Below are 27,503 nucleotides of genomic sequence, written 5' to 3' on the forward strand. Positions count from 1 at the left end.
CTGTCCCAGACACTCCTGGATCTAAAGAGACTGGTTCACACAATATTTGCAAACGTAAGCTACGGTGAACAAGTGAAAGGCAAATGGTGCAGGCAAGGGGTGCATTTCTGGCAGGTGCCCTGAGTGCGTTCAGACAAACCTCGGGGCTGGCCGGTCTTTGTTCTGCCTGGATCTTTTCCTGGAGTAAGTAAAAGGATCCAGAGACATAAGTGGCCTCCCTAGCCCTGGATTTGACTGGGCAGCATCCCGCCCCTTCCTGGCAGCGTGGGCTGGGTGCTGCTGGCGCCTCTGCCCCCAAAAGGGACCCAGGCAGCATTCCCGGATAGCGTCGCTCTCAGCCCGGTTACTCTTGTTGCGTGGCCCGGTCTCCCTGCCCTCGGAGAGCAGGGAATGCTCGATTCGCGGTGCGATTCGAGGCGCTGCAGCGGCCCCAGAGCCAGTGGGAGTTGTCGGGCGGAGGGGAAGCCCAAGCGGGCGGCTGCCTGGAGGGACTCGGCTGGGCCTGCGGGCCTCCCGCACTGGGAGGGCGAAGTGCTGCTGCGGCTGCTGGGCCGCAGCGCGAGAAGAAGCTGCCCCGGTTGGATGGGCGCCTGCCTGCCGCGCGTTCCGCAAGGCAAGCGGGAGCTGCCCGGGTGCGCTGAGTGGGCGGAGGGTCTGCCCAATCCGGGGGCGCGTGTGTCGGCCGCCAGCCAATCAGCGATGGGGGCGGGCTTTCCGGAAATCCTGGAGGGGCGTGAAGCCGCAGGCCCGACTCCAAGATGGTAGCCGAACGCCTTGGGCCGGCGGGGCCGCGGAGGCTCAATGCGCAGGCGCGCAGGTGAGTTGGGGCGTCCCGTCGAGGGGGCCCAGCAGGTGAGGGGCGCGGCTCCCCGCTCGACTCCCTCGGAACTCCCTGCCCCGCGATGGGGCACAGCCCGAGCCTCTCCGCGGGGCTTCGCGAGGCCTCGTTCCCGGCTCGGCCGGGTGTCCTTGCCCGAATCCCCTCGTCGCGGTGGGCGCCCCTCCCCCGCAGTCACCGCCCCGGTGCGGCTCGTCGTAACGCCCGAGCTTTCCCACTCCATGGACGAGCCCGGCCTTTCCGAATGTGGCCGCTGGAAGGGGAGGGGGCGGAGATGCCGCTGGGGAATTCTGGGAATTGAAGTCCGCCCATCTTCAACTTGCCCCGCTGAGAAACACTGCTCCAGGCCAGGGGTCTCTAAACTGGGCCCCTTTAAGATGTGTGGACTTCAACTCCCAGAACTCCTCCGCCAGCAGCTGAAATCCACGTGTCTTAAAGGGGCCACGTTTAGAACTCTCCTGCTCCAGGCTGTGCTATCACTGCTGCAAAAATATGGGAATGGCTAGTAGGCATGGTGCTCACTTTATTATTATTATCATCATTATTGTTATTATTATTATTATTGTTATTATTATTATTATTATTATTATTATTATTAATTAAACTTTTACTCATTAAACATGAAGCTCAGTCAACTGAATACTCAAATTGACTGGCATTAATGGTTGACACGGGTTGCTGCCAGCGTCCTAGGTATCAACCAGGTATCTCCTTAAAATGTAAGATGTTCTGAGTAGCGCAGTTTTTTGTAGCTTTGTTGGAGTTATGGCAGGAAGCTGCAATTTCTTGATGTATTTTGGACATAGTTCCCAGTGCCCCGATGATGAGGCTCTGACCATGACACCAAAGCATTGCACCCTATAAATCTTACACCACATTAAACTAAGTTCTGTCCGGGCTGCTATTGTAATTTTTATCCTCCCCATAATCTTTAAAATGTTGACTGTTCTTGTTTTGGTCTCGCTGAATCAGTCTTGATCCTGGTGACTGGATGGATTGGTCCCTGCAGTTTTCTTTGTGATGGTTTTTTGGAAGTGGTTTGCCTTTGCCTCCTTCCTAGGGTTGTGAGTCACTGGCCCAGGACTGCTCAGCTGGCTTCGCGCCTAAAATGGGACGGTCTCTGATTTCTAGTCTGGTGGGTGCTTTTAACTATTACTCCAAAGTGGCCCTCTCACTTTAGAGAGATTTAGATTTATTTATTTCTTAAAATAAAACAAAAATATTTTATTGCCTCATTTGTACACGTCCCAGAATGTTGTGTCTATTTACACTTCAGCAAATACCCCAGTTTCCAATCTGGCCTATAAGTAATTCTTTGAGGCATAACATCTTGAGAAACATAGCAGTTTGCTAGACTTAACAGCCCTCCATTAAAGCTAAAGAATGACAATCATGAAATTCAAGAGTGAACTTCCTTTGGCAGGGGATTGGACATTTCCAGCCCTAGGATTCTGTATTTCTTTTAATTACAGATTTCAAATGATAAAGATGCAGCATTTTCTTTAAAATTGTCCTTGGAGTGCATTTTTTGCATAAGCTCAGAGACTGAGTAGGTAACCTTGACCTTTCCAGATCTTTCTGATAACAGCTCTCCTGGCCTGGTTGGGGAGGAGTAGAGAAGAGGATTTCAAACTTTTTCAGGCGTTGGAAGCTGTTAATTAAAAAGAAAACCCCAGAGCCCTGATCAAGAAGAAGCTAAGCTCTAAAAAGCGGGTAGTGCCTGAGTGAACTATTTTTTTTTTGCTCTTAGTTTCTTAAGTTTTTTTTAGAAGTCCATGGAATATAGTTTGAAACAACTCTCACCTGGGAACAAGAAGCTGCTTGCCTTTTATCTTGGTTCTACTCCTACCATAGGCACGAAAGCGGCTGGGTGATTTGGGACCAGTGACTGTCTCATTGTGGAAAATAGGAGGAAGAAACTGGATATGTTTGCCACTTTGAGTTACTTATAAAAGTAATAAAGGAATAAATACTTAAAACAAACAGGGAGCAAACTTCACCTTCACCAGTATTGATGATGTTGCCTAGTTGGGTAATGAGACTGCTGCAAAAAAACAGCCAAGGGTTTCACAGACGATCTTTGAATGCCAAATTCATAGAATCCTAGGATTTTCATTATTGCGTGTGTCTCCTAATACAATCCTGTATCCAGGGCAGAGGTCCTCAGACAAATGGCGTTCCTGTCTCTTTCCTTGTTTCATCAGGTGCCGCAGTTACTGACCAGCTTCAGGCGGGGGTGAAAGTGTGGCAGCCACCATGGATTTCTCCAAGTTCCTGGCTGATGATTTTGAGGTCAAGGCCTGGGTGAATGGGGCCTTCCGGGCTGTGCAGCAGGAAGCCCCTGGCAAAGTAGATGCTCACGCAGCTACCCTGGTGATGAAGTTGCAGCTTTTTATCCAGGAGGTCAACAATGCCGTGGAAGGTGATGCTGCTGTCCTTGAGGGGAATTCGCTTGGGAAGTTTCAAGGACCACTCCTGGTCTGTGTGCTGGAAGCAGCTGCTCTGGGCAACAGCCCAGGTTATTTTTGCATTGCAGATTACAGATGTTTCTACAAGCCATATATGAAGCTATTTGCTAATGTTGCTATACCAACATTACACAGTTTAATCAAGACATGTTGTACAGCGGTTAATGTAATGTAAATATAATGTAATATAAAGACAATTACCTGTCTAAGATGGTATAGGTTCTCCTGCTTGAGCAGTGGGCTGGACTAGAAGACCTCCAAGCTCCCTTCCAGCTTCTGTTCTATTCTGTTCTATTCTGTTCTATTCTGTTCTATTCTATTCTATTCTATTCTATTCTATTCTATTCTATTCTATTCTATTCTATTCTATTCTATTCTGTAGTTCTATTCTACTCTAATTCTATTCTACTGTTCTATTCTACTGTTCTGTTCTATTCTATTCTAGTCTGTTCTGTTCTAGTCTGTTCTGTTCTGTTCTATTCTCTTCTACTATTCTGTTCTGTTCTACTATTCTATATAGATATTATATAACATAGATATGTATTTAAAATTTTATGTTAAAATATAAATATTTGTGAGGCTGCCTTTTTTAAAAAAGTGGTTAGCCTAAGTTTGTTTTTCTGCTTTTGGCAAGGGTTTTCCCACTTACATATTTTGAAGAAGGTTTTCTCCACTCTTTTACAAGAAACTTACTTTTGAGGTATCTGAATTGAGGAACACAAGTTCAAAATGTAAAGCAACATTTATATTGTCATCTTTGACACATAGTGAAAGTGAGAAGCGAGTGAATTTTAGTAATAAGATAAATATTTTTATAGTCTGTAATAATGGATTTTATTGCTAGGTTGAATGAATAATAACAGGGTCCTCCTCACCCTGATAGGGACGCGGTGGCTCAGTGGGTTAGGACGCTGAGCTTGTCGATCGGAAGGTCGGCAGTTTGGCGGATCGAATCCCGAGTGCCGCGTAACAGAGTGAGCGCCTGTTACTCGTCCCAGCTTCTGCCAACCTAGCAGTTCGAAAGCACGTAAAAATGCAAGTAGAAAAATAGGGACCACTGCGGTGGGAAGGTAACAGCGTTCCGTGCGCCTTTGGCGTCCAGTCATGCCGGCCACATGACCACGGAGACGTCCTCGGACAAGCGCTGGCTCTTCGGCTTTGAAACCGAGATGAGCACCGGCCCCTAGAGTCGGAAACGACTAGCACGCATGTGCGGGGGAAGCTTTACCTTTACCTTTACCTCACCCTGAATAGGGATATAATTCCTTTGCTTCTTTGTGCCAGTAGCTCTTAAAAAAGCTGTCTTAACTTAATGCCATTCTCTCCATTTATCAACCTCCTTGGTTGGGAAAATAGTTTTTGGGAAGGGGAAATTGTCATCCAGTGTGGTGACATAACTTTCCAGAAAGTTATGGAGTTTTCACACTCGGGTTACTTCAGGTTACTTCGAGGTAAAGATAAAGTAATAGCAGAGTTTCATTGAATGGTTAATTAAAAACATGATGATGATGATGATGGAGGAGGAGGAGAATATAGGAATAATAGCAATAGCACTTAGACTTATATACTGCTTCATAGTACTTTACAGCACACTCTAAGTGGTTTACGGAGTCAGCCTGTTGCCCCCAACAATCTGGGTCCTCATTTTACCCACCTCGGAAGGATGGAAGGTGGATCAACCTTGAGCCGGTGAGAATCGAACTGCCAAACTGCTGGCAGCCGGCAGTCAGTAGAATTAGCTCCTGCAATACTGCATTTTAACTACTGCGCCACTGCTGCACCTACTATAGGAAAGTAGGCAGGAATGGACACTTATTGAAACTCTGCATATTCTTAACTATTGATCAGTGGTGGCCTATCTCATGCATTGATTTTTAACTGACCAATCAAATATTTGTGAGCCTCTTGTCTCTATGCTGAACAGGTGTTACCGCTTTCTGCCACATAACCACCCCACCTTTTCCTCATGGACACCCCTCTGCTCTCCTGACACAGTTCCAGCCTTTCCAGAGGGGCAGCCTCTGTCTCTTGTGTTCTGGGAGGTTGCAGCTGTGCCTGACCTCCTCCTCATTTTACTACAGAGACAAGCCACCAGGCTCTCCAGAGCATGCCCAGAGTTCTGCGGGAAGTGGAAGCCTTGAAACAGGAGGCGGCGTTCCTGAAGGAGCAGATGGTCCTGGTGAGGGAAGACATTAAGAAGCTGGAGGAGGACACCGCACAGTCCATGCAGGTACCTGAGGCTTCTCTCCAGGGTGATGGGTTGGACGGACACCTTCTCTTCCTGGACAGCTGTGGCGGAATGGATAAAAATGAGCATCCCTTAAAGAAATACAACGTTAAAAATTGATATTTTATTCAGACAGCAGCACAAATGTTTTAAAATTTATACTGAAATAGTCACTGAAATGAGTTTAACTGGTCTCTTACATTGGTATCCTACAAGCTACCTAGCAGTTAAGCCCAGATATTTATTTCTGTTTTTCATTTGAAGAAAATAGCTCGGTTTAGACTACATAAAATCTTGCATCAGGAAGGGGAGATTTTGGAGATGATCTAGTACTGTGCTGAGTGTAGGACTTGCTAAAGCATTTCTGACAAATGACTTTTCTGGCTTGTCCATATCCTCCAGTGAGGCAGAACACAGCACTTCTGAGGCATCCCATTTCATATCTAAGCTGAATCAGCTTTCATTGATTTTGGTCCTGTCTCTGGAGAAAACTCCGTTACCCTTTAGCTGCCTGAAGACTGCTGAAGACCGTTAAACTCTCCTGCAGGCTAAATATTCCCACTTTCTCTCAACCCCTCCTCAGAGGATTTTGTTTGATCCCTGTACCAGTGTTTCTCAACCTTGGCAGCTTTAAGCTGTCTGAACCTCAACTCCCAGAATTCCCCAGCCAGCTATGGGAATTCTAGAAGTTGGGGTCCACACACAGCTTAAAGTTGCCACGGTTGAGAAACACTGCCCTACACCATCCAGATAGCCGTTCCCTGAGTTTCACTTTGTTGATGCCATTTTAGGCTGTGATGACCAGAAATTTGTACAGTCTTTCAAATGGCCTTTTTCACCCTGTCCAAAGCAGAGTAGCCTGGGAAATTAGTTCCTGTAATACTGTGTTTCCCCGAAAGTGAGACCCGGTCTTATATTTTTTTGGTCGCGAAAATAAGCACCAGGGCTTATTTTCGGGGTAGGTCTTATTATTTTGCGGCCGCAATGGAGCAGGAGGTGAGGTGAGGGTGGGTGGGGTGGAAGAAAAAGCATGCACCATTGCCGCGGCCATTAAGCGAGGCGGGGGGTGCGGAGCTGCCCCATGTGCCCCGCATGGGCTGACAGAGGGCCCCGCAGCCAGGCCATCAAAGTGCCGACAGCTGCCTGGCCTCGCAGTGGCGGTTCCAGCAGCCTCGTGCAGGATTGCGGGTCTGATTCTTCTCCTTACTCGCTACCACAATGAAGCAGGAGGCTGAGCGATGCCCCGGTGCCGCGGCCACTAAGCGAGGCAGTCGGGGTGTGTGGAGGATGAAGCCCCAACGGTATCCTTGGCCGCCCGGCCTGGGGTGGGGGTTAGGATTTGGGGTTGTGGATTCCCTGGGGTGGGGGTTAGGATTTATCGTTACCCCCAGCCCACCCCAGGGCATCCACATTCCTTCACTAACCTCCTTTCCAGCTCCGTTGTCTGCATGCAGGGCAACAAAATAAGTTTGTGGGACTAAAAAAAAAAAGATCAACCCCACCTTCCAACTTCTTGTGAAAAAAAAGATCTCACAAAGTTGGAAGGTCTGATTGAACTTCTTTTTTTTTTAGTCCCACAGGCTTCTTTTGTTGCCCTGCACGTGGTGGCGGAGAACGAGCTGAAAGCAGGTTAGTGAAGGGGTTCTTTAGGGAAGGGAGGGGAGACGAGGAAGGGGCTGCTCCAGCCACCACTGCCTCACTCCGCCAGCATCAGGCTCTGCAGGCCCGGCAGCCAAGGATACTGTTGGGGCTTCGTCCTCCACCCACCCCCCACCACCTCGCTTAGTAGCCGCGGCACCGGTGCATTGCTCAGCCTCCTGGTTGTTGCGGCGGTGAGTAAGGAGACGAAGTGGACCCGCAATCCTGCATGGGGCTGTTGGAGCTGCTGCCGCGAGGCCAGGCAATTGTCAGCACGTTGATGGCCTGGCTGCGGGGCCCTCTGTCAGCCCGTGTGGGGCAGCTCCGCACCCCCCGCCTCACTTCATCACCACAGCACACACACACCCCGTCTCATGTCGGCAGCAAGCAGACAGAATGGGCGGGCAGCCAGCTACTCAGCCTCTTAAGTAGAGCCTTCTTTCGGGGTAGGGCTTATATTTGTTGCAGGTGTGAAAATCGGGCTAGGGCTTATTTTCCAGGTAGGTCCTATTTTCGGAGAAACCCGGTGTGGCCTCTGGGTTTTCAGATCTTATAAACAGGGAGCAAAACCCCCACTCCTGGCACCGGGGACGGTGGATAACTGGCAACTAGTCCGGGAATGAAACGTGCGCCAGTGAACAGCCCGGCTCAGAGAGCACCCAGGATTCCTCAGGTCAGCCTTGAGCTACGGAGGTTCTCTTCTCTTGGTTTCAGGTCTTAGTCAAGCTCGACCACGTGAAATCCCGAATGCAGCTGGCTGTGGATTCACTCCAAGAAGCAGACAAGTGGAGCACTCTCAGTGCAGACATTGAAGAGACATTTAAAACACAGGTATTTCAATGTTTACAGCTCCAAACAATGTCCTGCCACTGTTGCTTTATTAGAATGCCTCCAGGCTGCTCAGAGAATGGATCAGGTCAATCAGTTAATTTGTGACAACTCGATAGAAACCTAGCATTGGAAGGGATCTTAGAGGTTATCTAATTCAACCATTTGTTTAGTCTGGCATCCACCAGAGTATCTCTGACAGCTGATCATCTCATTTCTGTTTCAAAACCACCAACAAAAGATAGTTCGCTAGTTCTTGTTCCGTTGACTGACAGCTCATAGAGTCACAAAGTTCCTCCTGAGGTCTAGCCTGAACCTTCTTCCTTATTGTTATTCCTGCCTTCTAGGACTATGGAGAATAATTGCATTTATTCCATCATTCAAAGCTGGAAGCGTAATGAACTGCGATGGGTTTCAGAAATCAGAAATACAATATGACAGACCCAACCTTGGTGGCTTGGCAGGGTGGGGGGGTGGGGTGGGGAACCGGGTTGCATGAGCGGCAAATAGGCCGCAGCCTGGCCGTGGGCTGCAGCCCCGGGGTTGGGAACCCCTGCAATATAAGGTACTCCCTGACTTACGACCATTCTGTTAGCAGCCATTCCAAGTTATGACAGTGCTGAATGAATGGCGGTTAAAACTGGCCTCTGGAGTTCCAGCCCCTCCAGCCCCTCTGTGGTCACCTGGCCTCAGTTTGGGTGCTTGTCCACAGGTTGCAGCGCCCCCAGCCACACGGTCACCATTTGCAACTTTGCCTGCCAGAAAGTCAGTGGGGAAGCTAGCAGGGAAGGTTGCAGGTTGGTGGGGTAGGTCTTCCCCCCCCCTTGCACTTCCTCCAGCCCTCTGCGCCTGCACTGCGCCTGCCACTGTTGCTTTCTTTGCTGCCTATCTCGCCGTGGGGCTACCCTAGGAGGCTTGCAGTGATAGAAAGGAGCAAAATGAAAGCAGTCACTTCCCCCCAATGGTCAGAGGCCCTGACCTTTCCTCGGCTTCCCCGGTTGCCGGAGGAGCCATTGGGCCTCTTTGGGGAATTGTTCTCTGGCGAGCTGGTGGCCTCTGCCTGGCCAGAAGGGCCTGACTGGGGGGCTGGGGGGGCTCCTGCAGTATTGTCTGAAAATATTATACGGTGCCGAAGAGCAGCCGGGGAACTGCTGCTTCTGCCTTTCTGCCCCCAAATGGACAAGAAGCCGGAAGAGACGAATTTATGCTCCGATCACTGACTATTCCGATTCCCTCCTCCCCCCACTCCCTGCCCCGATTCCTGTCTTGGTTTCCTCTGCAATCTTTGGTCTCTTGGAACCCTCCCTTGGTGATGCTTGTGAAGGTGCTTGAATTGAGACCCATCTCATGTCCTGTGTGTCACTCTGGGAGGCCATACAGTTAAAGAAACAGGAACAACAACAACAACAAATGAATAAATCAAAACTGCACAAAAACAAGACCGCTAAAGAGTATAAATGTAACAAAAAAGAGGGGGAGGTTTAGGATCTGCATTGATTCCCTATGTTCTGCCCTTTTTCTCAACGTGAAAATTTATTGATTTTTTTCCCCTTTGATTTTTAAATTTACTGGACATTTTAAGAAAACATGAAGTAGAAATAGGAAAGTTGTTTTTCCTTCTCTGTAAACTATTCCATATCACCATTACGGTTTTATTTTGATTGATCCAAAAACTTCAAATAAAGCTCTGATGCTGTAAATATTCCATTAAAACAGAGGTCCCCAAACCTTTTGGGTACGGGGGGGGGGGGGCGGGCATTCCATGGTGAGAGGTTTTTCTGTGGACCGGGAGTGGCGGGGGACGCGGCTTTGTATGCTGCCTGCATCCCGCGGAGGGGGCTTTGCTTGTTTGTGTGGACCGGTTGCTGGCAGTAACAGTCCACAGACTGGGGGTTGCAGACCCCTGCATTAAAATACAGGTAGTCCTCGACTTACTGCAGTTCATTTAGTGACCATTCAAAGTTACAACGCCCTTGAAAAAAGTGACTTACGACTGTTTTTCACACTTACGACCGTTGCAACATCCCCTGGGTCACGTGATCAGAATTCGGATGCTTGGCAACTGGCTTGTATTTATGATGGTGGTTGTGCCCCAGGATCACGTGATCCCCTTTTGCGACCTTCTGAGGAGCAAAGTCCATGGAGAAGCCGGATTCATTTAATATCTGTGCTACTAACTTAACAACTGCAGTGATTCACTTAATAACTATGGCAAGAAAGGTCACAAAATGGAGCAAAATTCACTTAATAACTGTCTCGCTTAGCAGTAGAAATTTGAGGCTCAATTGTGCTCGTAAGTTGTTAAAGGGACATTTGCCTGGGAATTGTGACTACAAGATGGTTGACACATTATTTCAATTTATGTCCTCCGGGTTTCTAGTTCAACTCCTGAAATATTTTTTTTCCATAATTATATTTTTATGTGTTTATTTTTTGGTTGCCCTTGGCTCTAAGGCGAATAAGAGAAGGCCACCTTCTCTGCTCCTCTGGAGGAAGGGTATCCAGGAATGGTTCGGGAAGGGTTAGGGTTAGGGTCTTGCTTGGGAACTGACCAGGCTGCCTCCTTCCCCTGTCTGGGCCAGGACGTCTCTCTCATCTCCAGCAAGCTGACCAGCATGCAGAGCAGCCTGGCTGTGCTGGTGGACACTCCGGACTACTCGGAGAAGTGTGTGCACCTGGAGGCGCTCAAGAACCGCCTGGAAGCCTTGGCCAGCCCCCAGATCGTCTCTGCCTTCAGCACGCAGTCCGTTGGTAAGGGGGACGGGATGCCCGTGGGGAGGGGGAGGGGGCTCGAAGGCAGAGAGGCCTTGTGGCCTTTCCCTGCAAACACAGCCCGGAAGTGCTTGCCAGGGAACGGGATCGTGGCTCATGGTTAGGAGAGGTTCAGATTGGGTTCCAACGTTTCATCACGAAAGGACCTTGGCCCTGGGCTGAATAAAGATCACTGGCTTAAGCCAGCCCAGCTGAAAGGGTCCCCTGGAGTGTCCGAAAGAAGCGCAGGTTGCGGGTCTTGCAGGTCTTTGCAAAAAGAAGCGGAGCGCCTGTGTGAGGTCTCTGGGTCGTGGAGAAAGCCCTACCCGAGACAGGCATTGACAGGAACATTTGGACATCTTAATGTTGAACTGCTGTGTTCAGTTAATGATGGCTGCTAAAAAAGTCATCCAATCAGATTGGTCCCATGATGGCCCACCGTATGACCATCACGAACCATAATACGGAGGCCGCATTATGGTCGTAAGCGGAGAACTATCTGCAAGTCCGGGTGGTGGGTGGGGTTGGGGGTTGGGGTTGGGATTCAGCAGCCAAGAGCATTGATTCATCTGGGGGAGGGCAGGAAAGAGAGGCCGTCTCCCGCTGCCTTCCTTTGGGCGATGCAGCTCAGGTGCTGCCATCCGACTGGAGCGCCCTCGTGTGGCCCTCTTGGGGGCAAAGGGGCAGCTGGAAACTCCAACAGTCTGTTCTCTAGCATTCCCTCAGTAAAAAGGTAAAGGTAAAGGTTCCCCCGCACATGCGTGCTAGTCGTTTCCGACTCTAGGGGCCGGTGCTCATCTCCGTTTCATAGCCGAAGAGCCAGCGTTTGTCCGAGGACGTCTCCGTGGTCATGTGGCTGGCATGACTAGACGCCAAAGGCGCACGGAACGCTGTTACCTTCCCACCGTAGTGGTCCCTATTTTTCTACTTGCATTTTTACGTGCTTTCGAACTGCTAGGTTGGCAGAAGCTGGGACGAGTAACAGGCGCTCACTCTGTTACGCGGCACTCGGGATTCGACTCACCAAACTGCCGACCATCTGATCGACAAGCTCAGCGTCCTAACCCACTGAGCCACCGCGTCCTTTATTCCCTCAGTACTTTCCCCAAACTCCAGAGACGCCCAGGGGCCACCGAGGCTTGAACCCTCAAACCCTGGCTCCCTTCTGGTTCTGCCACACGAGGTGATTCGGTCACAGCTCTCAATCCCTGAGCAGAACAGGGATGCTCCCCTCTGGGTATTGTCTGCGGCGGAGGGTGGTCCTTTGGGGCCACAGGATGCTGGCGAGGGGCTTTAGAGCTGCTGAAGAGGGAACGGACCGCGGAGCGCCAGCTGCAGAGTTGGAGGCCGGGGAGAGGCCTTTTCGTGGATGGGCAGTTCCAGACTTAAACATCTTAAAGGGGTCCTGTGGTTTTCGAAGGTCTGATTTTGGGATGTGTTTTTCCAGGCCTGCCGGGGGTGTGAATTTGTCCTGAGTGTTTCCGGTGGGGCGAGGCTTGAAGCTCTGCCCTTGGATTGCCTTCGGTCATTACCGTGGGATCTCTTGGAGTTATGCCACTGGGCCGCCAGGTGGGGGCAGCCTTACGCCAAGCACTGGCTGTGACTGGCCCTGCCTGGAGTTCGGCTCTCCTCTCCCTCCATTAAAGGGGTGGCCAGGATGGCAAATGACTGCAGCCTTTGTCAGGTGCTTGGACCCCTATTTGTGGGAGCCGTTTATTCATTTATTTGCCCCCGGCCTTTGTTATTCTACCCTCCAAAGTGAAGAGGATACCCCGGCAGATGTCTTGCTCTCAGGGGCTTTGGACGTAGGAAATGTGGTTTGGAGGGAGGGCGTAGAAGTGGCAGGCAAAGCAGAGCTTGCTTTCTCCTCTCCTCTGTGCAGATGCTCCCCGTGAACCTCCAGGGCTTATTCCCCACCTCGGAGGAGGGACGCTGCAGTGGGTCTGCTGGGGGCAGGAGCCTGGGCGGGTAGAGGCATCGGGACTGGAGTCGAACAGAAGCTGAACCTGCTTTTGTCCGAGACAGACTGAGGGAGGAAATTGTGCTTTCAGATCAGGCCCGGCTGTTTGTGAAAGTCTTCATGGAAATTGACCGGATGCCCCAGCTGCTGGCTTACTACTACAAGTGCCACAAGGTATTGGGGTCCTCGCAGCCGGTGAAGCAGACTTCCCATCTTTATTCAGCCCCCACATTTGGGCTATAGGAGAAGGAAAGGTGGGCACTGTTTCTGAAAGTGCCCCTGGCTGGTGACAATTGTGATGCCTTCGAGAGCCACGGGTTGGCCTAGTAGTCCACCACTTCAGTCCACACAGGAGAATGGGGTGCTGGGGTGCTTCATGCCAGCGGACCTGGGCTATAGGCGTTCAGGCCTGTTCAGAAGTCTGTCGTTGTGATGGACCTTCAAGCCCAGTTGCTCTCCTGCTCAGTTCCGCCGAGAGCCACCAGGGGTCCTCCCAGGCCTGTGTGGGCACTCGCTGGTCCAAATTGGGCACCTCTTTTAAGCCCTAAAAGTGCGTAAGTTTGGAAAGTAGGAGAAGCAGATTGAGAAACCTGTCTCCTTCCTCCTTCCTTCTCAGACCTTGAGTCTTGCCACGCACTTTGGGCCTTTGCCGTTTCATAAGTTAAGCAACACTCCTGGCAAGGCGAGGGCTGTGTTCTGGGCAGCCCAGCCTGGCCAGGGTGGGGCTGCAGGAGAAGTCTCAGGTGCTGCTCCAGGCAGCTGGAGGCTTCTGGAATCCTTGGCTGCCCAAGAGCTGCTCGGATGTGTTCACAGACCCCCAGGGGGTTTATGTGTCAGTCAGAGGTTGTAATGTGGATGATGGACATGGTTTATCAGCTTCTCCTCAAAGTCTTTAGGCCTTCAGCCCTTATGGCCGCCCTGTGACACGGCCAACGGGGAGGTTGAATGAGCCCAGGCCTGGAGTTTGTCTGGCAGGGGAGTCACTTTCCTCCAGTTCCCCCCCCCTCGCTTTCTATACTTATTGGCAAGAACCAGCATCCTCTCAGGGCCACCCCGAATGCCCCTATCCTGGTGATGATCCTGACCCTCTCCCTCGCTCCCAGGTGCAGCTAACGGCAGCGTGGCAGGATCTGTGCCAGTCGGACCTACTCCTGGAGCGGCAATTGGCAGAGCTGTACGAAGTGCTGCTGGGGACGTGGCACTTGCAGCTGCAATGGGCCACGCAGGTACAGCTGGGAGGGGAGGGGTCCGTGGGGTCCAGAGCCTCATATGCTGGTGCTCGGGAGGAGCCCGGCCTCTCCACGCCCAGGCAGAGGAGGCCCACCCCACCCCCAGGCTGCCCTGCAGCTGTATCTCTTCCTTCATCTACTTGAAATGTGGCCAGGTTGCTCAGTCAACCTGACGAAGACCTGCAAAGCTCCAGATTCTGGCCTCACCTGATGTTGTGCCCCCATCACCCCGAGGGTTTCCTTAACAACCATTGTAGCTCAACTGGATTTAGTGCCTCGGGAACTTTCCTTGCAAGATTAAACCGTTTACGTCTCTTTACATAAAAAGGGCTTGACGTAAACTAATTATTGGCAAACCGCTTGCCTTATGTCCCCCATTCCCCAAACAGATGCCATCAATCTCAGGTTGCAGGAACTTGAAGTGTGATACAGAATTAGATATCCTTGTAACCATCTCCCGATATATAGTTTTAGGCAGGTTTCTGCCCAGAGCTGAAGCCTGATTAAATTAATACTTGATTATTATTGGCAGCGTATGATCCATAAACGCTTATGCAGTAATAACTGCTGTTCTTTGAGATGCCAAAGACGCTGCCACATCAGGGCATCGAACTGGGGCAGTTGTGAGGTACAGTCATTGTTGCTTGTCCAAGATCACAGGCGGTAATCTCTCTGGATCCCTGAATGTCTTGGAAGTGCTCAGTTGAATCTTTGGCACCTCACTGCAAATGGCCCGATGCCTCGCTTTAACCTCGCGTGAGCTTTCTTGTCTCTTTGCCCTCTGACTCTGCTGCCTTTGCTGCCTGGCTCATCTGCCGTGACCAGAACTGGCGGGCAGACACCCAACGTAGACACCCCGGTGGTGGCAGAGGAGCCGTGTGTCCCTGGCCTGTCCCAAAATGCAGCTGGGGATCTGTTGCCTCTCCCACCCCCGGCAGCAGAAAGGAACTGGGTTTCCTGCTGGCAAACTGGTTTGCTGGAGTTTGGGGAAGCAGCGGCCAGTTTGGTAGGTTAGGTCTTGAGGCTTTCACCCGTGAAGGAGAGAACTGATGCTTATCTCTGGGGAGGCCTGGAAAGAGCCGGCCTGCCATCTTGGCCTGACAGACTGAGCTGCCCCTGGGCCGTTTCCCAAGAGCCCCCCTCGGCCTCCCTGTGGCTGACGAGGCAGACTCGCCTGCGAATCAAGCCAGGAAGGCGCGGAGCAGCTCCTTCTGACAAAAAAGCGGAAATTCTTTGGTGCAGGATTTAAATGCAACTCATCCCTCGGACAGGAACCGGGGGGGGGGGCTCCCTGCTGGCTTGGGATGTGGCCACCTCTGTTTCTCCAGCTGTTTCCTTCTGCCAGAGCTTCTCTCTTCACCCCTCCCCCCATCTCAAAAGGGTCCTCAAACATGGAGGATTATTTTCTGAGGGACAGACTGCTCACCTGGAGCGTCTGCAGGGAGTGGGGGGCGGAAAACTCCCACTTCTCTCTCACACCACATCTTAACACTGACAACTCAGTCTGCTTCCCCCCCCCCAATACAATCTAAACCTGCATTTAGCTACCGTTAAGTCCAGGCTTGTGGGTAGAAATTGGCTCTGCACATACTAGTATTTTTCATTAATCATGGGAAAGACCGAAGCATTGTAAAAATGCTAGATGGTATATAATGATTGTTCAAATTTCTTGTCAGGGATTTGAACAGGAATATGGCTAAATATAAATACCAGGGGGGGGTTGATGTAGTGCTGCAGGGGGCCCTGGAAATCACCTTGCAGGAGGCATCCAGCAAGCATTAGGGCAGTGTTCCTCTTAACCTCAGCAACTTGAAGATGTGTGGACTTCAGTTCCCAGAATCCCCAGCCATGGAAGTCCACGCATCTTAAAGGTTGCCAAGGTTGAGAAACGCGGCATTAGGGCAACCGCAGGTGCAGAGGAAGCTGCATTGAGCTCAGGAGGGTGTGAAGAAGAGGCTCAGGCTGGCTCCCCCCCCTGGGGTCAATGGGGGCATAAGGGGGTGGGGAGGGAAACACTGGGAGGCTGGCAAGATTCTGTTACCCCAAAAAGGGTAGCTCTAGTTGTTCTCTATTGTCACTTTCCTGGCCCATCTTTCCTGTAGTGCTGACAAATTCATTACATATTTTAAAGATTAATGATGAAAGAAAGAAACATTGACATTAAAAGTGGAATTTTTGAAATTAGGTAGGGCTTTTGGTAGTCTGTTGGCACACCTAGCACATTTTTGCCTGTTTATCAAGCCTTTTCTGTTTGCCATGAAGCTCAGTGTAGAAATCTTAAGTTTCACTTCAAAATTTGTTAATTTCAAAAAAAAGGAGTTAGTAGCTTCAGAACAAGGATATTCTGGGATCAGTGTGGAAATGTACAGTGGGCTTATCAATTTTTATCATCTGTCTTGCTGACAAGTCACCCTGAAGCATCGGCCTAACGGGTTTTTAATGGTAAAATCAGTCTGCCTGGTTCATGGAATTTTACAAGGTCCAAAGTCTGCAATAAACACCCTTAAATTTCTGTGATTCAGAGGCACCCTTGCAGTCAATCACGAAAAGTCATGGAATTGCAGAAGCGTGTTTCATTACTGTTTTCAGTGCAGCACAGGTAGGATCAAGAGGCTTTTAAGCCTCTCTGATCAGATCCCTCCTTGAAACGATCCAGTGTAAAATCCTCCCTAAAATGTGCCCAGGTCTTTCTCTTCCTGCAACCAAAGCAGTTGGGCCCAGCAGCACTACGGGGCAAAGTAGGGGGGTTCAGGGTGCATGGCTTTCTCCTCGTACAGAGCCCAAATGCCCATGTGCCTTTTTTTTGTTTTAACCTTTAATTATAATAATGTAAGACTCAGAGCAAAATGCAGGAAAGAATCCAAGCTTCATTAAAGCAATTCCTGTTGTCTCAGTTAGTGGGTGTCCATCTTTATGCCGCAGTTCTGAAAATTAATATCTGAAATACACAAGTCAATACGTAGAGAAGAGTCCAGTGATAAGAATGACATCCATTGCTCCCCCCTGTTGTGGAATTGGGTCTGCTGCCTGCAAACCCCATCCTTTACCCATATCTTTCGTGAACTAGAGACTTGGGGCCTGGTGTATTAGCTGCAGTTTGGCCATCCGGTGCCCGGCTCATTCGGAGAGGGAGCAGAAGAGACTTGGGCCAGCACTGCCTGCTTTAGGGGGATCCTCTTTTGGCAGGAAGTGAGTTGCAAGAAAATCATAATCATAATAGTAAAGTTGGAAGGGACCTTGGAGGTCATCCAGTCCAACCCCCTGCTCAGGCAGGAAACCCTATACCATTTCAAACAAATGGCTGTCCAATCTGTTCCTAAAAACTTCCAGTGTTGGAGCATTCACAGCTTCTGGAGGCAGGTTGTTCCACTGGCTAATTGTTCTAACTGTCAGGAAGTTTCTCCTTAGTTCTAGGTTGCTTCTCTCCTTGACTAGTTTCCATCCGTTGCTTCTTGTCCTGCCTTTGAGCGCTTTGGAGACTAGCTTGACTCCCTCTCATCTTTGTAGGAGCCCCTGAGATATTGGAACACTGCTATCATGTCACCCCTCACCCTTCTCTTCATTAGACTAGACATGCCCAATTCCAGCAGCCGTTCCTTATATGTTTTAGCCTCCAGTCCCTCGATCATCTTTGTTGCTCTTCTCTGCACTCTTTCCAGAGTCTCAACATCTTTTTTACACCGTGGTGACCAAAACCAGATGCAGTATTCCAGGTGCGGCCTTACCAAGGCTTGGGCAGGAGCCTTCCCGTAGTTCTGAGAGGTGTCTCAGCATTGGATTATGTTTTCCAATTAGCCGTGCTTAAAAATGCACAGGAGGAAAAGAGGAGCACAGACCCAACGGTTCCCCCTTCTTCTCTACTTGGCATGTCTTCAGAGTAGATTTAAATTGAAGGCTGCTTTAAGATCCAATCTTGACCCACGAGGAGAATATACATTTTAAGAGAGATGTTAGAGGCTTGGCACCTCTTTTGGTGTTGCCGACTGATCCATTTTTAAGGCATGGCGTTTGCCCAGTTTCCTTTTGAGAGAAGCTTCTTCCCCCTTTCCTTGCAAGACTTCCTGATTTATGAGCCCTGCGTGGAGCCTGCAACCCTCTCCTGATCTGGGGCAGAGCTCTGGAGCCTTGGCTTCAGTGGGCCAAAGGGAGTCCCGGGCCGGTTCCTCTGCCTGACCTGAGGTGGGATTCGTCTCAGTTCAGGGGCCCCGGCCAAGCCGCCTGGCCTGCTCCTACCTCCCTTCCTCCCACAGGTTTTCCAGAACCCGCACCAGGTGGTGACTGTCCTGCTGCTCCAGGTGCTGGGTGCGCTGATGCCCTCCCTGCCCACCTGCCTCAGTGCTGCCATGGACCGTTGCAGCCCCGAAAGCAAGCTGAGCCAACTCCTGGGGCTGTACGGCACCACCGTCTACTTTGCACGTGGGCTGGAAGCCGCGATGCTGCCCAGCCTGGGTAAGTCCTTGGCGCTTGGACACCCTGCCCAAATGTCCAGGGGCACGGCTTTTTTTTCCCTTTCCCTGCAGGGAAGTTTCATAGGAGCACCGTTTGGCTAGTATTGCGTTGACGGTCTTTATTACAGTTGTTACATAATACTTGTACCGAGCTTTGTTTGACTTGAGTGAGCAGTATTGACACAGTGCTTAAAGTGTTTGCCAAAGCAGAACAATTTGCATTCTATTGTGAGTAAATACTGCCTAGCACTTTTGATTTCTGTAAAGGTGAGCCAGTGCTTAGCCTCTTTCTCCCACCCCCACCCTGGAGGCCTCGGGTGATTCCTCTGTGCTGCCCCTCTTCTCACGCGAATTCTCTTCTCGGTGGTCAGGTGGGAAATGCCCCACTTGGGGGGAGAGCTGCCCTCTTGGCTGTGCCCCCTCCCCCCCAAGCATCCGAAAGAAATGTGAGCTCCTCCAGGCAGGCCTTTCCTGGAGGAGGCAGAGTCGCTGTCTTGTTGTACAGGGTGGGGGTGATGTCTCAGGTTCTCCCTCTCCCCATTAATTAAATAAAGACCCGACACAGCAGTAAATGTACAGTGGGGTGGAAGGATTTGATTTTAAATACACTTTTTCCAGAGTAAACACTTAAAGCACTTTCTTTGTTTCTTTAGCAACTGCCCTTTATTCAAAAAAAGAAAAAAGGGCTTGGCAGCCCCTGCCCTGCTTTGTGGCCTCATCCTTCCTTCCTGCACAGCGTCCAACTCGAGAGTCTGGGGAAGGGTCCTTGGAGAGTTTGGGGAGCAAAGAGGCATCTTCTGTGTTTGCAGGAGAGTTTACCAGCCCTCTCGTCAGTTTTGAGAATTTTATGGGTCTTTTAATTTCTCCTCTTGCCCCAGATTTAGTTTCAGAGTTAAAATAACTGGCAAAGGTGGGGGAGATGCAGGCCATGTGTGGAGGCCCCCCTCGTGGCCCTCCCCCTCCCCCTCCTGTGATGCCACTCTTGTGCTTGTAGGGGAGTGCAACCTGGTGAAGGTGGCGGAACTGGTGGGGGCCGTCTTCAGCCCTTACAAGCCCTTCCAGCTGCAGTACCGGGCCCTGGAGGAGGACAATCTCCTCATCCAGATGAGCGCCATCCCTCTGGTAAGAGCCCTCCCCTGGGAATCCTGTGCTCATCATTGGTCGAGAGTCTGGCTTCGTGGCATCTGAAGCGATGTCCAGAAGTTCAGACTCCGAATCCTTCCGAAAGGGGAGAGGCTTCCCTCTCCGCCTTCCTTGCCAGGGACCCGCTCTGGGTGAAAAGGGGGCTGCTGTGCTCGGCTTCCCTTTGGCTGGTAAAAACTCTCGTTATTGTTGGTTCTGTGTTGTGGACTTGGAAGGGAAGGGGAGGCTCGCAAGCACCCACAACCGAGTGCCTTTTGTAAGCTAAAGTGCCCATCACAGACAAGAAAGTCTGCCCAAGACAGGAGTGTCCCAGAGGCTTGTTCAGGGCGAAAGCCCCCAAGCTGAGCTCACCGTGCGAGAGTTTCTTCTTCACCGGGGGGGGGGGGGGTCTGTCTTCTTCTGGAGGATGGGCCTGGAAGCTTCTTTTTTTGAGTGGGGGGGGGAAGGAGAGCGTATCTTCTCTTTCTAAAGAAAACTTAAATTTAGGAAGTGCAAAGAAAATCTGCCTCTCAGCCGCGCCCCCCCCCCCCAGGCTTCAGACAGATGGCCGGGTGCTGCCGTTGTTATTTTGGGAGGACCACCGTGACTGTGACAGGCTGTACCGAGTTCCCCACGTGTGTGTGTGTGGGGGGGGGCGTTGGGATTTCTTATTTTGTCCTCTTGTTTGCTGCCTCTTTGTGACCCTGTTAAGCCCTCTTGCTTTAGGGAGGGTTTTCCAGCTCAAAAGGTCATTTCTGGCATTGAGACCTGGTGCTCTCAGGCAACAGAAACTGCAAAACAATCCTGGGGGGGGGGTGTGTCTTGGAACCCAGATTTCCCCCTAGAAATTGGACCTGTTTTGCAGGTAAAGCCTCAGAGCAGCCCCCTCCCCCAGGCGTTGAAAGCTTCTTCAGTGCCCCAGCTGGGCAGAAGGTCCTCTGGGCACGGGCAGAGAGCCAGAGAAGGCCTTTCGGAGGGCCTAGCTGTCCTGCCGCTCCAGAGTGCTGGCTGTGAGCCGTGATCTTGTGTCCTGCGCAGGAACACGGGGAAGTGATGGACTGTGTCCAGGAGCTGAGCCATTCGGTGAACAAGCTCTTCGGCTTGGCCTTGGCGGCTGTGGACAACTGTCTCACGCTGACGGACGGGCTGGGCGTGGGTGGACTCCTTGCAGCCCTGCAAGCCCTTTTCAGCAAGTAAGTCCTTGGCCGCGAGGAAGACTCTTTGCATCCAGCCTCTGGGCCTGGGGAGGGGGGCTTTCTCCACCAGCTCAACACCCCCCCCCCCGCAAGGGTTGCCAGTGGAGAATTTGGCTCCAAGGAGAAAAGGCTGGGAGGTGAGTGGGACTCCTTCTGCTCCCCGTGGCCACAGGAGGAAACGGCCAATACCGTCCGCTGCCCCTCACCCAGCTTCCCAGCTCTTCCCTGCCAGGGGCTCTCCGATGCAGAAGAGAGGCAGGCTGTCCTGGGGAAAAGAATCAGCTTTGTCCCCTTGGATCTTCCTTTCCCACCCGGGCAACCCACAGCTGGCCTGGCAGCTCTCGGCCGCAGGGGCTCCAGCCGGCTCTTCTCTCTGACCCTTCCTTAGATACGTCTCGGACTTCAGTAACGCCCTGCAGTCAATCAGGAAGAAATGCCGGCTGGATGACCTGCCTTCAGATTCCCACTTCCAGGAAGACTGGACTGCTTTTCAGAATGCAATTCGGTGAGAAAAATGCCTTCTGCAAAAGGCAAACGGGGTGAGAGGGCGGCATTTCCGGAGAGCTAGGCATTGCTCCTTCACCTGAGCAAGATTTGGCTCCCTTCCGCCTTTTTCTCTGACTAGCCACAGCGATCTAGACTCAGCACCCAAATGTCCCTGCTGCATCTGGGGGGCAGGAGGAGGGGCATTTGTGCCCAAACAGTAATGGATTCCTCAAGAAAGGGAACCGATCCGTGCGCCGTAAAAGCAGACAAGACCCAGGCTTCCTTTATGTAGAGGTAGTCCTTGACTTAACGACCACAATTAGGATTCGAATCTTGGCTGTTCAGCAAAGTGCTTGTCTCAGTGACTGCAGTCCTGGCATCTCCGTTGTGCTCACTTAGTGGTCTCAGGGGTCATTAAACAGATGGAGTCCCAGCTAGGAGTGCGGAGTGTCTCAGGGGCTGAGGTAGACTCTGGAAGGCTCTGCTCGGGGGCTTAAAATCTTCCTGGCTGAAATTCAAGTAGGGCTTTCAGTCCCTGAGCAGAGAGACATTTGACCTCTCAGGGCCTCCCCCACCCACCTGAGCCCCCCCCCCCCCCCGCACCTCTTGCTTCTCTCTGCTTGGGTTTTGGCTTCCTCTCACCTCTGGGCCAGCGGAGGGTGTGGCTTGTCAGAGGAGCTCAGCTCTGCTCATGAGGCACGGAAGGCAGCTCCTTTGGTGGGTGCAGCAACAGAGCTGAATTCTTCAGGATTTCGACCACATACCAGGGTGGGGGTGGCAGCACAGAGTTTTGTGACAACCAGACGTGTTTTGGAGCGCCCTTTCCAAGGTTGTTGTAATTCTGGACTGTCATTAAGTTGAGGATTGCCTGTCTTTGGGGTAATCATGAGATTCCTGCTAGGGAGACTCGGGGGACCTCTGGGGCCTTTCCATCCCAGCCTGTGGCTTCCCACTGCCTGTGCTCTCCCAGCGCTCTCATGGGGGGGGGGGCTTTGGGGGCAGCGACTCCACCAGCATCTCTTTCCCTGCAGAATAATTACCACCTGTGGGGAGCTCCTGCGACAGTGTGGAGACCTCGAGCAGCAACTGGCCAACAGGTGGGTTTGCTGGGCTGCTGTTCAGAAAAGGGCGGGGCGGGGGCAGGCCCATCTCCCGCCAGCGCCCGGCACACACTCCCAGTTCTTCTTCCCCACTGAAGCTTCGACCCTCAGGGCTCAGGCCATTTTGTCTCCCGGTGCCGGTCGCAGGATCCTCTCCACAGCCGGGAAGTTTCTCTCGGAGTCCTACCGTCCCTGCAGCCTGAGCGGCTTCCAGGAGCGCAGCCCGGAGAAGCAGAGCCACGTCAAGAACCCCTGGCAGGAGTACTGCTACTTGCAGCAGGACAGCCCAGCAGAGTACGCTGCCCTGCTGGAGACCCTCTACACGCTGAAGGTGGGCATGGCTGGGCAGGCAGAGGAGCAGCCTTGCTTACCCCCCCCTCCCCAAAAGGCTTTCTGAGTGGGAGGGGCTGGAGGCGAGGGTCCCTCCCCGCGAGGGTTTGCTTTCCCCGTCACCTTGCTTGCTTTTCCCAGCGTGCAGGACTCCGGCAGGCCCTCTCTGCCTCTTTTCTCAAAACGGGTTGGCTACCCCAAGGGTGGTAAAGCAGAGGGCAAGGTCCCCGTCCTGAAAGGCTTGCGAAATGGAGGGCACCTGTGCCTGTGCTCAGGCTTCTCGGGAGCGGTGCCAAAGCCAGATTCTGGGCACTCCTCCTCTTGCCTTGGTGGGCCCCACCACACACGGGTCGAGCCTCAAGGAAACCACTTGCCTGGCCGCCTTCTCTGGCATACGGTCTCCCAAGGCAGTTTGCAAGCAGCATCTCGGCCAAAACATCTTGCCCCAGAGACCCAGTTGAGCCTCATCAGGACCAGGCCTGACCCTGCAGGAGAATTGCGATTCCCCCAAGCTTTGTTATCCTCCTCCAGTTCTTGAACTAGGCTCCGGGCTGAATGTCCGCTGCCGCCCATGGAGATGAAAAGGCTGGGTGGCCTTGGGCTGGGGGTGAAACGGCCCAGGACGCTGTGCAAGCCAGAGTCGTGGCAGTTGGAGCTTCAGGCAGCAGTCTCGCCTGGCCTGTGGCTTCACTGCGCTCCGAGGCCTGTGCCAGTTGCCCGGATGTCTCTCTCGTTCTCAGGGCTGCTGGGGATGTTTCCCCACCCGCCACCACCGTTGATTGACAGGGAAGGTCCCTTGCTGAGGGGGTTTTCGCAGCTGCTGTGGCGAGGGAGAGGACTCGTTCGGACAGTGCCGGGGAGCAAAAGGAGCCTGGCCTGACTGCCCCCTCCTTCCCCACTGCAGGAGAAAGGGACAAGCCACAATTTGCTCTCAGCGTCGCGTTCTGCCTTCACCCGCCTCAACCAGCTTGCTCACCAGCTGGCCTTCGACTCGGTGTTCCTTCGCATCAAGCAGCAGCTCCTCTTGGTGGCCAAGATGGAGGTGAGCGTCCTCCAGGTAGCCAGGTGGGCAAGGGCGTGGGGGTCCCCACAGACTCCTTGAATGAGGACTGAGGGAGAAGAAAAAGGGGAGGTTGCTCTGCGTGACAAGCCAGGCTCTGCCTTTCTGCTCATCCTTGCCCTAGAGCTGGAGCGCAAGTAGTGCGGGCGAGATCCTCACCGATGACCTGCCCAACTTCAGCCTCACGCCGCTGGAGTACATCAGCAACGTAGGTGGATGGTTCGCACACGCAACGCAGGAGCTGCTGGGTCTCCAGGGCCTCCTGGTTCCGCCTCTGGTCCCTCCCCGTCCTCAGCTCTCGGTCTGACAGAGGCCTGGTGTGGCAGAACTGGGCAGCCTGAAGGGGCCAGGAATTCCTTGGTCCCTGAGCTGTGGCCCCTCAGGGGCCCGGTCTGAGCCCCTCCTGGGTCCTGATGGATTCCTTTGGAGAACCGGAGCAGAGGAGCCTCTGAGGAGGGCTGGCCTCGATGGATGAGGCACTCCGGGTGCGGAGGGCCATTCTGGGAGGTTTGAGCCACGGAAAGGGGCCTCCGAGGGCAGAGGGACTGTGATGGCCCCGGGGCCACAGCGAGGCTTGGCTGAGCCCTTTTTGGCTCCAGGATGTGCCCTGGAGAGGAATGCGCTGGTCACAGCTGGAGCCGTGGGGGCAATTGGCCCCAGTGAGAGGCTGGGGCTGCCTGACCCGTTGCCCTCCTCCCTCCCCCTCAGATCGGCCAATACATCATGTCCCTCCCTCTTCATCTGGAGCCCTTCGTGACCCAGGAAGACGCAGCGCTGGAACTCGCACTGCATGCTGGGAAGCTGCCCTTTCCTCCAGAACCAGGTGGGAAGCGCCCCGGGAAGCGGCCTTTGCCCAAAGAGGCAGCTGCAGGACGGCTCACCTGGGCAGCGCCCCAGTTCCTCTCTCTAAAGGAAGAAGCCCACTGCAGCTGCGGGACAGTCATCACTAGTTCTCTTTCTGCCAGGTGACGAGGTCCCCGAGCTGGACAATATGGCAGACTATTGGCTAGGCTCCCTTGCCAGGGCCACGATGCAGACGTACTGCGAGGCCGTCCTACAGATCCCTGAGCTCACCCTGCATTCCACCAAGCAGCTGGCCACGGATATTGGTGAGGAAGGAGGATGTTTGGTGCGTGGGGGAGATACCCAGCTTAGGTCCTGCGTGTGGGTGGGGGGCCCGGAGGGTCACCCGACCTCCTCCCCCCCTGCTCAGGATCCAGGTTCCGGCATTCCTACCATTAGGCTGCCCGGCTTCCAGGGAGGCAGGCGCCTGGCTCACTGGCCCCACGGCCAGGGGACTCTTTCTGTTCTGCCTGCCCCTCTGGATCCCAGACCCGAGGGGTGCATTTATAAGAAAGGGAGAGCAGTGAAGAGTATCCTTGTGCCCACCCGGCCCTTTCCAAGTAAGGAGAGCCGGCGCCTTCAGTCTCTTTTCCTAGGGCTTCCCATCCAGTCCCTCAGTCCCCTGCCGGGTGTGGCGCTGCTCTGGCCATTGTCCTGGCACTGCCCCTCTCTTGGCGATTGGGGAGCCGAGACGCGATGCTGCTCGTTTCTCTTGCAGATTACTTGATCAATGTGATGGACGCCTTGGGCCTGCAGCCTTCCAAGACCCTGCAGAACACAGTGACTCTCCTGAAGGCCAAGCCTGAAGATTACAAGCAGACGGCCAGAAATTTTCCCCGCCGCCTGGCTAGCAAAATTGCGGCCATGAGGGCCCTGGATTATTGAGCTGCTGATTTCTGGGCCCAGGAGTGGGCCCCATTGCTGCACCTGGCCAGACATATGCTGGAAGGGCCCCAGAGCGTGCCTGGCGCTCCCCCTGCCCCCCATGGTAGAATTCTCTCTTCCTTGTGAGAGAGGAAAGAGGCCAGAAAAAACTCGTGTATGTTCAGACAAGTTTTGTAAGTACTCAATAAATCCCTTTAAAAGGTGTCTCTTCCTGATAGCTGGTCGAAAAGAGCGTTTGCCGCCAGCCTGCCCCTCCTGGTGGAATCGGATCCGAGGGCAGGGAGATTGGAGGGAGAGTCCTGACCGGGGGCAAATGTCCCACGGAAGGTTGTGGGGAAGAGGGGCAGTTTCTCCCCTGCTGCTCATTTTCTGCTGGGGGCTGGCCAGCCTCGGAGCACGAGGTCTCCAGGGGCCCAGACGAGGGCCCCTTGTCGAGGGTGGGGAGCCTGGGCGACCTCCAGGTGATGCAAGGAACCGGTCCGCAGGTGCAGCCAGGAGGCCGAGTGAACTCTGTACAGCCAAGCCGTTGCACTCCCTCCTTCCTCCGGAGCAATCCAGCTTCGCCGGGCGTGCAGCTCTGGCTCCTCCAAAGCCCCAGTTAACTCTTGCCTGGGCTGAATCTGGGACACGACGGAAGGCCGACCTCTGCCCTCCTGGCTGCTTGTCTGCAAGGAGGTGAAGCCAGCGGCCAGCCCAGGCCGAGGAAAGTCCACCGGTGACACCCCCACCCCCGTGGCCAGAAGAGGCAGTTTGGGGAAAGGGCTGAACCAGACCTGGCCAGAGGCAGCTTTGGCCGGGGGGTGGGGGTGGAATTTGGGGACAACGACAAGCTTTGTGGGCTCAGAGCCAAGAAAAGAAACGGTGCTGTCCTCCCCGAGTCCTCCAGATGTAGCTTGGGCCTTCGCTGCCTCAAGGCTGGACCTGGCTGGGGGGGAGGGGGCTGGCCCAGAGCCTCGAAGTGCAGCTTGTGGGCCAAAGCCTCTTGCCCCAGGGGGAGTGGCCCCAGCGCTGGAGGAGACGCTGCCCGAGCTGGATCCTGCTGCCCAGAACAGCTCCCTTGCCCGGCCCTTGTCCCCGCCTGCCAGGTTTATGAGCTCGGTCACAGCTCAGATCTGGGTGGGAGAGGGCGGTTGTCCAAGGCGGGTCCCTCCTTGGAGAGCCTCACCCGTGCAACCCCTCCCGGCGTCACTATCCTTCCACCCAGGGGTGCGAACTCCCTGCCTCCCAGGCTTGGGCAGAAGCTGCCAGTGGCCCTGTTGGCGGATGCTGGCAATCAACCTGCGAGGGGCGGGGAAGGCTGTTTGGCTGCTGATCATGACAGCTGTGCAGCAGCAAAAAGAGCCTCAAACCCCCCCTCCCCTTTTCTCGGTGTCTTCTCTGCATTGCCAGTCCAGCCGCTTTAGCCTCCCAAAGACATTTCTGTGCTTTCTATACACGATGCCCCTCATTTGTCCGCTTGGCTTTTTTTTTCCAGGTAAACTTACTTCTTCATTATCTTTATTTCTTTTATTTTTGCTTCCTTACCTTTCCTCTAGGAGCTCAAGGCAATGCGCAGGACCCTCCAATGTTCCTCACTGAAAGCTCCGTGGGGCAGACTTGACAGAGAGGAACTGGGCCAAAATCACTAGGGTGACTCTTCTGTTGGGGGGAGCTTTGTTTCTGGGCCTACCCTCATCAGGGAGGGCATCTGGCATTGAGAGGTGGTAGCAGACCTGCAAGCAAGGTGGCTCTTTCAAAGCCCTGGCACTCGTGGCAGAGCAGCTGCCAGCCTGTGCTGCCGAAAGAGGAAAGCCTCGGGCTAGAGGGCAAAATGCTGTCATGTTGCCCAGAAGGGGCACCTGGCCAGTCCCTTCCGGCTTCCCAGCTTCCCGAGCGAGAGGCAATGCGGGATCCCATCGGGGTCGGTCACCGGGACAGAGGTTCAGAGTCGTGCTGTCCGGCTCGGGACGGGGCCTTTACCAAACTCCATGCCAGCTGCCGGTGTGCCAAGAGGGTGGGCATCATTTCACCTCCCCAGTTAAACCAAGCCTTTCCCTCCATTTGCTCGAGCTTTTTTTGTAGTCCTGTGCCAAAAGTGGGTTTTGAAATTTGAAG

At 53.2% G+C, this 27,503-nt stretch overlaps 1 protein-coding gene across 3 annotated transcripts; it reads left to right on the forward strand.

Moving 5' to 3' along the window:
* Positions 1 to 704: 704 nt before the first annotated feature.
* COG7 (component of oligomeric golgi complex 7) lies at positions 705 to 25,613 on the forward strand. 3 transcript variants are annotated; one of them, XM_081338158.1, is made up of 18 exons: positions 705 to 817; positions 3,043 to 3,260; positions 5,388 to 5,536; positions 7,886 to 8,002; positions 10,582 to 10,750; positions 12,802 to 12,884; positions 13,814 to 13,936; positions 18,190 to 18,388; positions 19,382 to 19,509; positions 20,548 to 20,702; positions 21,094 to 21,210; positions 22,223 to 22,288; positions 22,439 to 22,622; positions 23,526 to 23,678; positions 23,806 to 23,889; positions 24,390 to 24,504; positions 24,647 to 24,790; positions 25,243 to 25,613. In XM_081338158.1, exons 2-18 carry the CDS (start codon positions 3,095 to 3,097, stop codon positions 25,407 to 25,409), a joined length of 2,319 nt encoding a protein of 772 aa, XP_081194284.1. In that variant the 5' UTR covers positions 705 to 817; positions 3,043 to 3,094; the 3' UTR covers positions 25,410 to 25,613. The 3 variants fall into 3 exon arrangements, with proteins under 3 accessions (XP_081194284.1, XP_081194286.1, XP_081194285.1); XM_081338160.1 differs by having other exon boundaries at positions 706 to 817; positions 23,526 to 23,663; XM_081338159.1 differs by lacking the exon at positions 705 to 817 and adding an exon at positions 1,832 to 1,973.
* Positions 25,614 to 27,503: the final 1,890 nt, after the last annotated feature.

The sequence above is a fragment of the Vipera berus genome (assembly GCF_964194415.1).
Source record: "Vipera berus genome assembly, chromosome: 13".
Classification (NCBI taxonomy): Eukaryota; Metazoa; Chordata; class Lepidosauria; order Squamata; family Viperidae; genus Vipera; species Vipera berus.

What these genes read in the sequence shown, in the direction of transcription:
- COG7 (XM_081338158.1), top strand. Translation starts at nt 3,095, where the DNA reads ATGGATTTCTCCAAGTTCCTGGCTGATGATTTTGAGGTCAAGGCCTGG. An exon ending in ACTACTACAAGTGCCACAAG is followed by an intron (nt 12,885 to 13,813) that starts GTATTGGGGTCC and finishes CCTCGCTCCCAG; the next exon opens with GTGCAGCTAACGGCAGCGTG. An exon ending in GCCCTTTCCTCCAGAACCAG is followed by an intron (nt 24,505 to 24,646) that starts GTGGGAAGCGCC and finishes TCTTTCTGCCAG; the next exon opens with GTGACGAGGTCCCCGAGCTG.